The sequence below is a fragment of the Scleropages formosus genome, chromosome 1 (assembly GCF_900964775.1).
Source record: "Scleropages formosus chromosome 1, fSclFor1.1, whole genome shotgun sequence".
NCBI lineage: Eukaryota > Metazoa > Chordata > Actinopteri > Osteoglossiformes > Osteoglossidae > Scleropages > Scleropages formosus.
The window spans coordinates 23341086-23352116 of record NC_041806.1 but is presented as its reverse complement, the minus strand read 5'-3'; the positions used below and the strand labels follow the sequence as shown (position 1 = coordinate 23352116).

General features: G+C 43.6%; 2 protein-coding genes across 3 annotated transcripts; both read left to right on the top strand.

The window, feature by feature from the left end:
• The first annotated feature begins 2111 nt into the window (after positions 1-2111).
• Positions 2112-7312, top strand: LOC108933192 (inosine-uridine preferring nucleoside hydrolase-like). Its single transcript, XM_018750076.1, has 6 exons — positions 2112-2430; positions 3463-3652; positions 4257-4436; positions 4903-5014; positions 5178-5314; positions 6333-7312. The coding sequence occupies exons 1-6, from the start codon at positions 2225-2227 to the stop codon at positions 6678-6680; spliced, it is 1173 nt and encodes a 390-aa protein (XP_018605592.1). The 5' UTR covers positions 2112-2224; the 3' UTR covers positions 6681-7312.
• Positions 6513-10510, top strand: unc50 (unc-50 homolog (C. elegans)). 2 transcript variants are annotated; one of them, XM_029251475.1, is made up of 6 exons: positions 6513-6567; positions 8507-8804; positions 8948-9068; positions 9491-9630; positions 9754-9861; positions 10043-10510. In XM_029251475.1, the coding sequence occupies exons 2-6, from the start codon at positions 8522-8524 to the stop codon at positions 10177-10179; spliced, it is 789 nt and encodes a 262-aa protein (XP_029107308.1). In that variant the 5' UTR covers positions 6513-6567; positions 8507-8521; the 3' UTR covers positions 10180-10510. The 2 variants fall into 2 exon arrangements, with proteins under 2 accessions (XP_029107308.1, XP_018605594.2); XM_018750078.2 differs by lacking the exon at positions 6513-6567 and adding an exon at positions 7963-8098.
• Positions 10511-11031: the final 521 nt, after the last annotated feature.

Sequence of the window (11031 nt, the reverse complement as noted above, 5' to 3'; positions counted from 1 at the left end):
ACCCCAAGCAAGACTCGACCCCCAGACCCGCCAGAGGGTGGGATCCAGCCAAGCCCGCTGCAACACCACTCGGGACAAGCAGTTGTTGACGATGGATGGTTACTAAGCTTTGTAGGAAGTTTATTAATTAAGAGCATTATTTTTGGAAGCATTCTCACTTTACGCCCCCCCCAGTGCCTAAAACTTTTGCACAGTACTGTATGTGCACATGCTGTGTCATGTGCACATATGGCACATGTGTCACATATTGTTGAGTAGAGTTTAAAGAGAATATTAGTAGAACAGGTGGTTGACCACAGCAGTCAAGGCAGGAGTTTAATCTAGAAGTCTTGACTGGATCACTGCAAATTTATTGCTGTAAATGCATGTAGCAATGTTTCATATATAACGGTACTGAACAAATGCTACCAATGTACTGCCTAAATCAAACCCTGTCCGTTGGATACTGTACTTTTACACAAGTCTATTAACGTACATCTCCTCTATGCATTTAGGCCATAGTTTTGTTTGACTTTGTATTTTTTTATTTCATACATTTATGTTGTTTATACATAAATACAAAGTGATTTAAGTAGATAATATTCCCACAGTGCCATCTGTCTGGCAGTATGCACCGGCTTTTATTTTGTATTTATTTCTTTTTACACTGAACTGGTACATTTTGTTACATTCACAGAAGGAAAGAGTACCTTTAGATATGAGCTTTGCTGTAAATTCTGCTTTCTCTTATGTTTTTTTTTTTTATGTGAACCATTAAAGATATTCAAATCATTTCTGTCTCCTCTCTTTATTGGTCCAGATTTCATTCAGCAAATCAGCTGGGAACATCGGCATGCAATAAAGAATAAACTATCTACAGATGAACAGTGTATAGAACAAATTTACAGGAGAACCCAAAACCAGGATTCAATCCAGTCGTACTAAGAAAGCATTCAGATTGCTTTGTGAAAGAGGAAATAACTAGAACAAATGTTGCCAAAAAAAGAGCAAAAGTTTCTGTCCATTTGGACTGTAAATATAAGAACACCCTCTAGTACTATGTTCCGCAGATATGTCACTCCTTATTTGTCACCATGTCTCACTGTAAGACACTTTAGTCCCACAGATACTTTGCAGACCATTGCCTCCCAGGAGTGACTTTTGTGAAATTTGTTACAAAAGACCTAAAAGTTATGTTATGTTAAAAACAACTGCCTTTCCTGATTACAGAGAATGCATTGTTTTCTGCAGCAGTAAAAAAGTGCGCACTGTTAGTTTACTGAGAAATTCCCCTAGTATAACTTTTGTTATTGATAAGTCACTAAAATCATTAAGAATAGGAATACAAAATTTAAAAAAATAACAATGATAAGAAGGGTTATTATGAGAAATAGTTTGATCACCCCTCAGTAGCCCACAGGATCAGCTGCAGGGGCCTGGATCACGTGTCTGACAAAAAAAAAAAAAAAAAAAAAAACCAGCAAGTTAGGATCCTGATGAATGGAACAAAGAACTAGATCCAGAGATTACAACAAATAATGCCAGAGGGGGGCTATAACAAAGAGAAAATGGAAAAAAATAAGCAGTAAACAAAAAGAAAAATATAAATATACAGAAAATAAAAACAGAAACTCATTTATCACAAATAGGAAATAGGGTAAGATGTCAACAAAAACACAGTTCTCGCAGCTTTGGGGTTTTTTAGAAATTAGAATAGAGTTCTTGTAATGTTTCTTTTATGAACAGGAGGAAAGAGAAGGGCTTTGAATGACTAAATTTACATATATGTAATATTTCACTAATAAGAAAAAACAAGGATAACTAGCTCTCTCATATTTGTCAGCTCCAAGTAATGTTTAAAAGTAAAGTAGAAATCAAAGGAAAAGCAAGTTTCCACTGCATGCATGTCACTGCACTTTTCTCGTCAGCAATAAGAACCCTGCGCGGTTCGACACAGAGACGTTCTGAAAACAGCATAACAGAGCAAACGTCATTCGTCCGCTACAAGCGCAGCAGCGCAACTTTATTAAGGTCCTACAGACGAAGCGCTCCGCTCTCGAAGGCGTCGCAGTTAAACTGAGTCTGCGCTGCGCCTCGAGACTCCTCCTTCCTGTCGCTTTCCGGAAGCGCTGGAGTCCGTCCGCCGCGGCGGGAGGGCTAATTCCGTCAGAGCGCGGTGCGGAGAGATTGGCTCACGTCGGGTCTGTGCGTTCGCTGCGACTAGAACACCTGTCCTGTGTAATAAATGGTGAAGGTCCGCCTGTTGCTCACGCACTTCAGTTCCTTCCGGGGGCTCGTGAGAAGCCTGTCCTCCTGTAGCCGCGGTGCGCGTGCCCTCTGCGCGGGCTTCGCTTTTGAAGCGCGCGACGACGTGCAGCCCCGGCGGCATCCTGAGCCTGAGGGGACGAGCAGAAGCGCGCGCGCGGACCCTCCAGTCCAGTTCGGCCTCGGGTGAATCACTAGTTTTACATATTATTCTTTGCACTTATTCAACAGAACTACACTTTATTCTCCAAATCCTTTGGACGGCAGATAAATTCTTTTTCCATTTGTGAAACACAAGCCTTTACGTTTAAACGACGTTTACTGACGCGTATTTCCTCCAAGCGAATTACACTGACTGTAACTAAGCTACGTGATTTACCCACTTATGCAGCCAAGTTGTTTTTTTCACTGTAAATTCAAGTTAAATAATTGCTTAGGGTTACTACAGACAATTCGAAGTCCTGTGTTGTTGCATTGTACGCTCATTCATGATTCATTTGTTCCTTCGTTCATTCACGTTACTTCATTCAACAGACACTTTCAGCAGTGTGAATCACCACGGTGAATAAGGTGTGTGCGCTGATGACACTACATAGAGTTCACTGGAAGTCGCTTTGGAGAAAGTTACAACGGGTCACTCATCCATACATCAGTGGAGCACACTCTCTCTCATTCACACTGGGGGAACCTGAACAGCATGTCTTTGGGCTGTGGGAGGAAACCAGAGCACCCGGAGGAACAGCATGCAGACACAGGGAGAACATCCAAACTCGATCGAACCCACATCCTCTCCCACCTCTTGGGCTCCACGAGACAGAAGCGCTACTCGCTGTGCCACCACCTGTCTGTCCCTTTGTTTGTTCCCAGCAGACAATTTTTTTTTTTTTTTTTTTTTTTTTTTATTGACACGGCTGCCACCCTTGCGAGTGTCACCCAGTTGCATTGCTGTCAGTAATTAATTGCTGGTCACAGGACCTTATGCAAGAAGTTGTTTTACATGAAACGTTTGCTGACACCATGAGTCATTAGTTTTCACTACACATAAGGCAATCTTAGTAGGAATGGGGCAGTCAAATGAGACATATATGACCAGGAATCCTTGCCTTGAGGGTTACCCCTTGCAGAGTGTGCCCAGACCCAAGCTCAGATGTGTTGGGTGTGTCATCAGAGCAGCAGTAGTACTTTGTGTATGTTTACTTTTTTCTTTTTTCTCTCCAGATCCGCCGCTATGGTGAAAAAGCTACTGGTGGACGTGGACTGTGGGGTGGACGATGCTCAGGCTATCATGATGGCATTGGCTGCTCCTGATGTCCGGGTGCTGGGCATCACCTGCGTTCATGGTAACACCAGTGTTGAGAACGTCTGCCGAAACACGCTGCGGGTCCTCAAGGTCTGCCACAGCCTGGAGGTACAAGCATGAGCAGAACATGGGAAATTCTTTAATGATGAACGCATAGCTAGAGTCGACTGGCCAGTGGCGCAAATCAAAACTTCCAGTCCGAAGTGACGCCGCTACATTCAGATCCTCAGCAACTAAAGACAAGGCTGCTACACATTTTATAGTAGTTCTGCATTTTAAGTTTTTGTGCCCAGATTCTCCTAAATCTCTGCAGCTTTTTTGATCATGTAGCACAATAAAGAAAGCTGCAATATAGGTAATTAGCACTCTGATTTTAAAGGGAATTGTTTTGGTATCCCGTAAAGTCATATGAACATAGAATATCATCCATGAAGAGGACTTGCATCACAGGGTGTACAGTTAGATGACTTCGCAAGAGTGCTTGTTCTCCAAATGTTCAATGGCATAACAGTTCCAGTAACAAATTTGGTGTCCTCGGGGAATGGGAACAACAGGAACCGGGCTCTGGAAGATAATTAGCAGGGCAGGGTACTGCACTTAACCAAAATAAGGGACATTTAATGGTGTAAGGGGAGTTGGGTGTCACCTCTCTACGTTCACTGTGGGGTGCATGATGGACTGTGGGGGAGGGTCTCCTCTCCATCTGTTCTAGATTCCAGTGTTTCGTGGAGCCTCCCGGTCCATTCTTGGGCACAGTCTAAACTTGGGTCACTTCCATGGCAAAGACGGGCTGGGGGATGTTCCAGACCCAAAGGCTCCAGGCCTTGAGCTGGTGCAGAATGAGGGTGCAGTTGAAGCCATGATCCGGATTGCCAGTGAGCATGTTGGCGAGGTAAGGATGTACCCTGTTCCACAAAACAGAAGAGACCATTTTGAAGCACTTTATTAAAGATGTGTTTGGATCTTTAAGAACTTTGAATGACTTTGTCATTTTGTATCAGAAATGAAACAAAGCCTGGGAGGAACAGTGTAAAGGAAAAGGGATCAGCTGAACATGAGTTAATAATTATTGTATGTCACTTTGGAGAAAAGCATGGTGCTAAATAAATAAATGTAAACAGTGGGGATGTGGACCCTAGAACCAGAAGATCGGTACCAGTCTGTGACACCAAGTGTCCACTCTGAGTGGAACTGGGGAATGTGGACTTTCTGGAGAATTTCCACTCAAACTTTTAGATATTCCACTACCTGAGGGAGGGTCCCAATATTCAGTATTCGTGGACTAGATATGCAGTGATAAGGAGCTTTCCCTCCCACTGCCGGACACTCACATGAGACACGTGGCTTCACCCACTCAGGTGTCCCTGGTGGCCACCGCCCCTCTGACAAACCTGGCCTTGGCAGTGAGACTTGACCCCACGTTCCCTCAGAAACTCAAAGGCCTCTACATCATGGGTGGAAACACTGACTGTAAGGGCTCCATGTCTTGGGCTCTCTCTCTCTCTCTCTCTCTCTCTCTCTCTCTCTCTCTCTCTCTCTCTCTCTCTCTCTCTCATACACACACACATATAAATCACACATCTGCTGTGATTTGATCAGTGCTTTAGCAAGATGGGGGTGTGTCTATTCACAGCTCGAGGAAACTCCACAACGTGTGCCGAGTTCAACTTTGCTGCTGACCCAGAGGCAGCTTACATTGTGCTGAATGACTTCCTGTGCCCCATCTACATGGCATGCTGGGAGTTCACAAGTCTCAATAAATTATCTTGGGTAAGAGCAGAAGAGTCTTCTAGACTCACTGGCCCCTCAGTTCTTTGCATCTTCAATTTTTTTCATGTGGCATTATATTCAGTATTATTTCATGAGGCATTTAGTTAAACATGGGAACTTTTCTGATGTGTACTGTGAGGTTGAAAGCAGGAATGTGGCCAGAGAAGTTATGAAATTACAGGTGGTCCTCCACTTGTGACTGGATTCTGTTCTAAAAGCCCCATCGCAGTTCAACTCTAACATTAGTCAAAAGTCTGTATGTATACTTCCTTATATGAACCATAAGGATGTACTTTACGGTGGGTGTCGACTCATGAACTTTCGTGTAATAACCTTTAGCTGTTACAAGTTTGTATGAGAAGTGTTTTGTATTTATTGTTTTATTAATAGACTTGCGTACCATCTCAAATTGCACACTAAAGCTTAAGCCAATGCGCTGACAAATAGCGATTGGGAGCACTGTGTGCTGCCTAAGTTTGTAAATACCCTGCTGTAGCTCTGGTCACAAGTCTTTAATGTGCTTCATTATGTACAGCAAGTCATAAATACCCAGCCAGGGAACTCAGAACACACAAGTGTGTGTGTGTGAGGCTGTTTACCAGCCTGGTCTCTGCAAGCTGCTCAGTACAGGCCAATATTTATGAATAGTTGATGCCTTATAGTATTGAATAGTGAATAATGAACAGTCACTTTTGTACAAGCAAGCAATTTCAAATAAAAATTAACTTGAAGCCAGTCGCAAAAAGTTTTGCAAACAAAAGGCAGTCCCTCCAGAACAGCCCGTAACACTGGCTGAGACCCCAAAAATAACAAATATGGCTGCATTGTGACATTTCAGCCAGTTAGTATTATTGTACAGTCCACGTTATCTCAAGTTGCATATGTCGTAAGTCGAGGAGCACCCAAGCATATTGCTGGAATGTTCAGTGGATTGAAGTCAGTGCGGGCAGAAGGCAAGACTTCATCAACAAAGTATTTTAGCACAGCTTCTAATGCCACCATTCCTTACGCTCCCCAGGAGTTCTGTGACCTGTGGTTGGCCCAGGACTCGGAGAAGGCCCGCTTCATGGAGAAGATCTTTGCATACTGCAGGAAGGTGTCTTGTGCAGAGCGCTGTCACGAGGAGATGGGAGATGGTACAGGCTTTGTGCCATGTGACTCCTACGCTATGGCAGCTGCCATTGATGACTCCTTCATGGTGGAGTGCATGCAGGTGGCAGTTACCGTGGAGCTCACAGGCACGTACACACGAGGTATGATGGTTTTAGACCACCAGGAGCTCCTGAGTAAAAACAACAAAGTCTTTATTATGAAGAAGGTGGACATGGAGATGTTTAAGGAGCTCATGATGAATGCCCTTAAATAAAGACAGACAACTTTGGGGTTTTTTTTTTTTTTTTTAAATGCCATGTTTGCTGGCTTGATTTAATTCTAGGTGTCAAGACCTGGCAGGAAGAACTGCAATAACAGAAACTGAGACAACTTAAGACTCTCTTGGTTATTTTTGACTTTTAAGTTATCGCTTTAAAAAATTATTTCATGTAACATTTATTTAAAGTGGTAAAATGTCCAGTTTATAACGTGTCACATTTCAATATAATTCATTAATTGCATTATGTAGTTCTGAATTTATTAAACTATGAAAACACTGTGACGTTTTTTTTTCCACAGTACACAAGTATAAATGGTTAAATGGTTAATGTGCACTTTGCATGTTAGAAGTACCGCACTGTGGTGTATTTTTAAATGAAAAGATGGTGTACATAAAGCTGCTTGGTGCCATCATGGAAAAGAACAGGACAAAGTGGTGTAACAAAGGTGTGTGTTTATACAGGCCCACTGAAGACTCACTGTATTATCTGTATACCTGTTTTGTCATCTTAATCCTAATTATTTAATTTTTCACTTTTTGTCTGTAAATACATTAAAACTGTCATAATACTGTTTTACTGGTGGTGTAAGATGTTTTCCCAGTCTTGTGGGACTGACATGGCGTAAAGACAAAAATCACCTTATAAATTGTGAGGAGTTTCAAATACTGAACAGTAATAGTTTATATGATAAAGATGTTTTTGTGAAATACAATTACTAATTAAAATGAAGAAAGTAAATTATATATTATACGATTCCTTGCGTTAAGGCAATGCGTTTGTTACCCTTTTCAAACTTTTGTATTTCGTTTTTATCAACTTTTTCACAAAAAATGGCGTGCTACTCATGTGCGGTTCTATTCACGTGTTACAGTCTGAGTGTCGATTTTGTCTCCCTCTTGTGGAAGTGCTCGAAATTATTCCTGCGGATAATACATCCCTTGCTATTGCAGTATAAATGCGACCATTTTTACATGAAAATACTTTTTTTCATTTTAAAACTGGTTCTACGTTATCTTGCTGGCATCTGTGAGCATTATGGTGCAGGGGACACATTGAATTTTACCTTGCCTTCAGTTATTTTCGGTACGGCGTGTATGTTGCCCTTTAAATCAGATCGCATAATAACGTCAACTGCTCGCGAGTGCACGATAATATTCGTCGCAAAGCATGATGGGATCGCAGAAAGTGTTTCTGACTTTAGGGAAGGTTTGTAGTTTTTTTAAGACTTTTCTCGGTTAGCCTATGCATTGCGTCGACTACAATTCCCGGCGTGCCGGTGAAGAGACTCCTATTTCCGGGACGGCGCTTACGTGTTCACTTTATGACAGGCATTCGGTAGCGCAGCGCTGGAGTTGTGGGGGATATATGATATATCGACGGTCGAGGAAGTTCTGAGCTTTGCTGTTTTTAGGTAATGTGCTGCACAGCGCGGCATTTCTCATCAAACACTGCGAGTGGGATTTGTTAGACAAAGTATGTTTAGGAAGAGTACGTCGTCTTGTTCGTGCTGTGTGCTGACTATTCATCTGGCCCTGCTATGTATGTGTTAGCTAATAATAATCGATAGCCGTGCAGGTAGAGTCGTCGTAACACTAACACATATTCAATGATATTGGTACCCAAAGGTGGACATACGATAGGTTGGTGCAGACATAGAGTTGGTTGATCGGCCGGCTGGCCGACACATGCCGACGCTGAAGCCCCACCTTCCGGGCCCGAGAACTTTAGTTATTGGTGAATTTGTTGTTTTTGTGTTACGTGATTGGCACCGCAGTTACCTTTATGTTTGTTCCTCCCGAAACTGCTCTGTTACCTCCAGCACCCGCCGGGCAGCATGTTGCCCACCACCACCACGTACTCCCCGCAAAGCGCGGGCAACGGCAGCCTCAGCTCGCGGGACGCCGCGCGCCACACGGCCGGTGCCAAGCGCTACAAGTACCTGCGGCGGCTGCTGCACGTGCGCCAGATGGACTTCGAGTTTGCCGCGTGGCAGATGCTCTACCTGTTCACGTCCCCGCAGCGCGTCTACCGCAACTTCCACTACAGGAAGCAGACCAAGGACCAGTGGGCACGCGACGACCCGGCCTTCCTCGTGCTGCTCAGCATCTGGCTTTGTGGTGAGGCTCCGTGGCCAAATTCACATGTATCCTACCTGCCTAGAATAACGCAAGCGCGTGTTTGTTGTGACCGGTGACCTTACTTGTGTACCCTGTGTCACTGTGTGTGTGTGTAATACCATTTCCACCGCGTGCTCTTTCAGTGTCCACGGTGGGCTTTGGTGTGGTCCTGGACATGGGCCTGGTGGAGATGCTCAAGCTACTGCTGTGGGTGGTGTTCATTGACTGCATTGGTGTCGGTCTGCTCATCTCCACTCTCATGTGGTAAGTTCACCTTCGCCCTTGCGAGCTGTGAGTAGACGAGGTGCAGCGAGGGCTGCGAAACTCCCCTGGTCTTACATACGGTGCGGGTGATTCCAGCTCTGCAGTCTTTTATGGAGAAATTCTTGTTCCATTTCCTGTACAAGTGGCTTCAGTTCCTGTCAGCACAGAAAGAGAACCTCTTTCCTGAGTCCCTGTTGGTCAGTGCCAGGCCTGATGGGATTTTGTAACTCTTAGCGGTGTCTCTGGAATCCAGTTGAGTCAGACGAAGCCAGTCTGTCTTTGCAGAAGACAGAGATGATGGAAGTGTGAATGTACATGGTTCAAGTGTTAGAGTAGTGGTCTTGACAGTCCGTCATCTTGCTTTTCCATTATTCTGATGGATGTAGTATCTTTATAATAATTATCCATCCCCCTTTTCCTAGGGTCATCACAAATAAATATCTGATGAAACACCCAAGTAAAGATTATGATGTGGAGTGGGGTTATGCCTTTGATGTGCATCTCAATGCCTTCTACCCGCTGTTGGTCATCCTGCACTTCTTCCAGCTATTTTTCATCAACCGTGAGTCCAGCACAGTTTAAATGTGGACAATTTAACTTTCAAACTGTCAGTACGGAGGCCAGTGCCTTGCTTTAAATGCAGTGTTGCAAGAGTAGTGATTGGTTTGTGTACCCTCTTTTACAGATATTGTGGTAATCAATTCAGACTGGTTCCTAGGATACTTTGTAGGGAACACACTGTGGCTCATAGCCATTGGCTACTACATCTACATCACATTCTTGGGCTACAGTGGTAAGTGTTGAATCGGTATTAAAATTTCTTACCCATTCAATAGTACTGTATCCTGTTCCACTCTACATATTACAGCAGCTATAAACAAATCATGGTTCCTTTACTGGATAATTGCTTTAGGTTTTAAGATGCTACTGTAAGTGGTGATGCTGTTAAATCTTTGGTTGTGATGTTGTTACAGCTCTGCCCTTCCTGAGGAACACAGTGGTACTGCTGTACCCCTTTGCACTGCTGGCTCTTCTCTATTTGCTATCCTTGGGCCTGGGCTGGAACTTTACCAGGGGTCTCTGCTGGTTCTACAAGTATCGGGTCCAGTAGCTTGCTGCCAGAACTGCTCAGCTGCATAGGACTTTGGGATGTTCATGGTTGGGCTAGTTGAGCCCTGGGACAGGTGGATTGGAAGAATGTTGGACTTAAATCCAGGAATGGGGTATACCCCCACTGGAGGACTACAGTTTTTTTTTTATTTGCATTGACCTGAAAGGGTTTTGGTTCTGTAAAGCTTGTAAATTCTCTGTAGATAGTTTTTTTTAAAACAAATTCCTTAGATGTGCACAGTTGTTGAAACTGCATGGGGGAGATTGCATGTACATTCCTGATTCTTGGTGGGAGCACCTTCAATAAAGTGGTTTTTACTTTCACATTTAAATACTTTAAGTGGTGTCACCATCTATGGAAAGTTTTCCCCTGTTGATGGCGCATGTCTGCTTAAGGTTCTGGACAGCCTACTTGCATACAACACATAGTTATGAACCACCACTGGAAGTAACAAGTGAAAACTTTATTACAAACCATTGTCATATGAATTATAGGCACTATTTTACCATGCACATCAAAAGAGTGCGTGTCTACAGCAGTTTGCTTTGGTACGTGAGCCCGAGGTAGGACAAGCTTCATTCTTTTCAGTTGGACTATGTTGCTGTTAACAAGCCTGGTATAATAACACCCCTGGCACTAAGGTGTAAATGTGATGCATCCAAGAAAAACGGTTGAGAAGTTAAAGTAGAAAAAGCAAAGTTTTGTGTGCGCATACTACTATAGTGTGGTTGTCACAACCACACCTCAACTGGCAGTTTGTCAGAGCTATAAGACAGACACTTAACCTTTTCCCAGTTGCAGAATCTCACTCCAGACAACTGTCCCCTCTGCGTTCTCAAACCTACCTCACTT

What these genes read in the sequence shown, in the direction of transcription:
- LOC108933192 (XM_018750076.1), top strand. Translation starts at nt 2,225, where the DNA reads ATGGTGAAGGTCCGCCTGTTGCTCACGCACTTCAGTTCCTTCCGGGGG. An exon ending in CCAGTCCAGTTCGGCCTCGG is followed by an intron (nt 2,431 to 3,462) that starts GTGAATCACTAG and finishes TTTTCTCTCCAG; the next exon opens with ATCCGCCGCTATGGTGAAAA. An exon ending in CATGGGTGGAAACACTGACT is followed by an intron (nt 5,015 to 5,177) that starts GTAAGGGCTCCA and finishes GTCTATTCACAG; the next exon opens with CTCGAGGAAACTCCACAACG.
- unc50 (XM_029251475.1), top strand. Translation starts at nt 8,522, where the DNA reads ATGTTGCCCACCACCACCACGTACTCCCCGCAAAGCGCGGGCAACGGC. An exon ending in GCTCAGCATCTGGCTTTGTG is followed by an intron (nt 8,805 to 8,947) that starts GTGAGGCTCCGT and finishes GTGCTCTTTCAG; the next exon opens with TGTCCACGGTGGGCTTTGGT. An exon ending in CCAGCTATTTTTCATCAACC is followed by an intron (nt 9,631 to 9,753) that starts GTGAGTCCAGCA and finishes CCTCTTTTACAG; the next exon opens with ATATTGTGGTAATCAATTCA.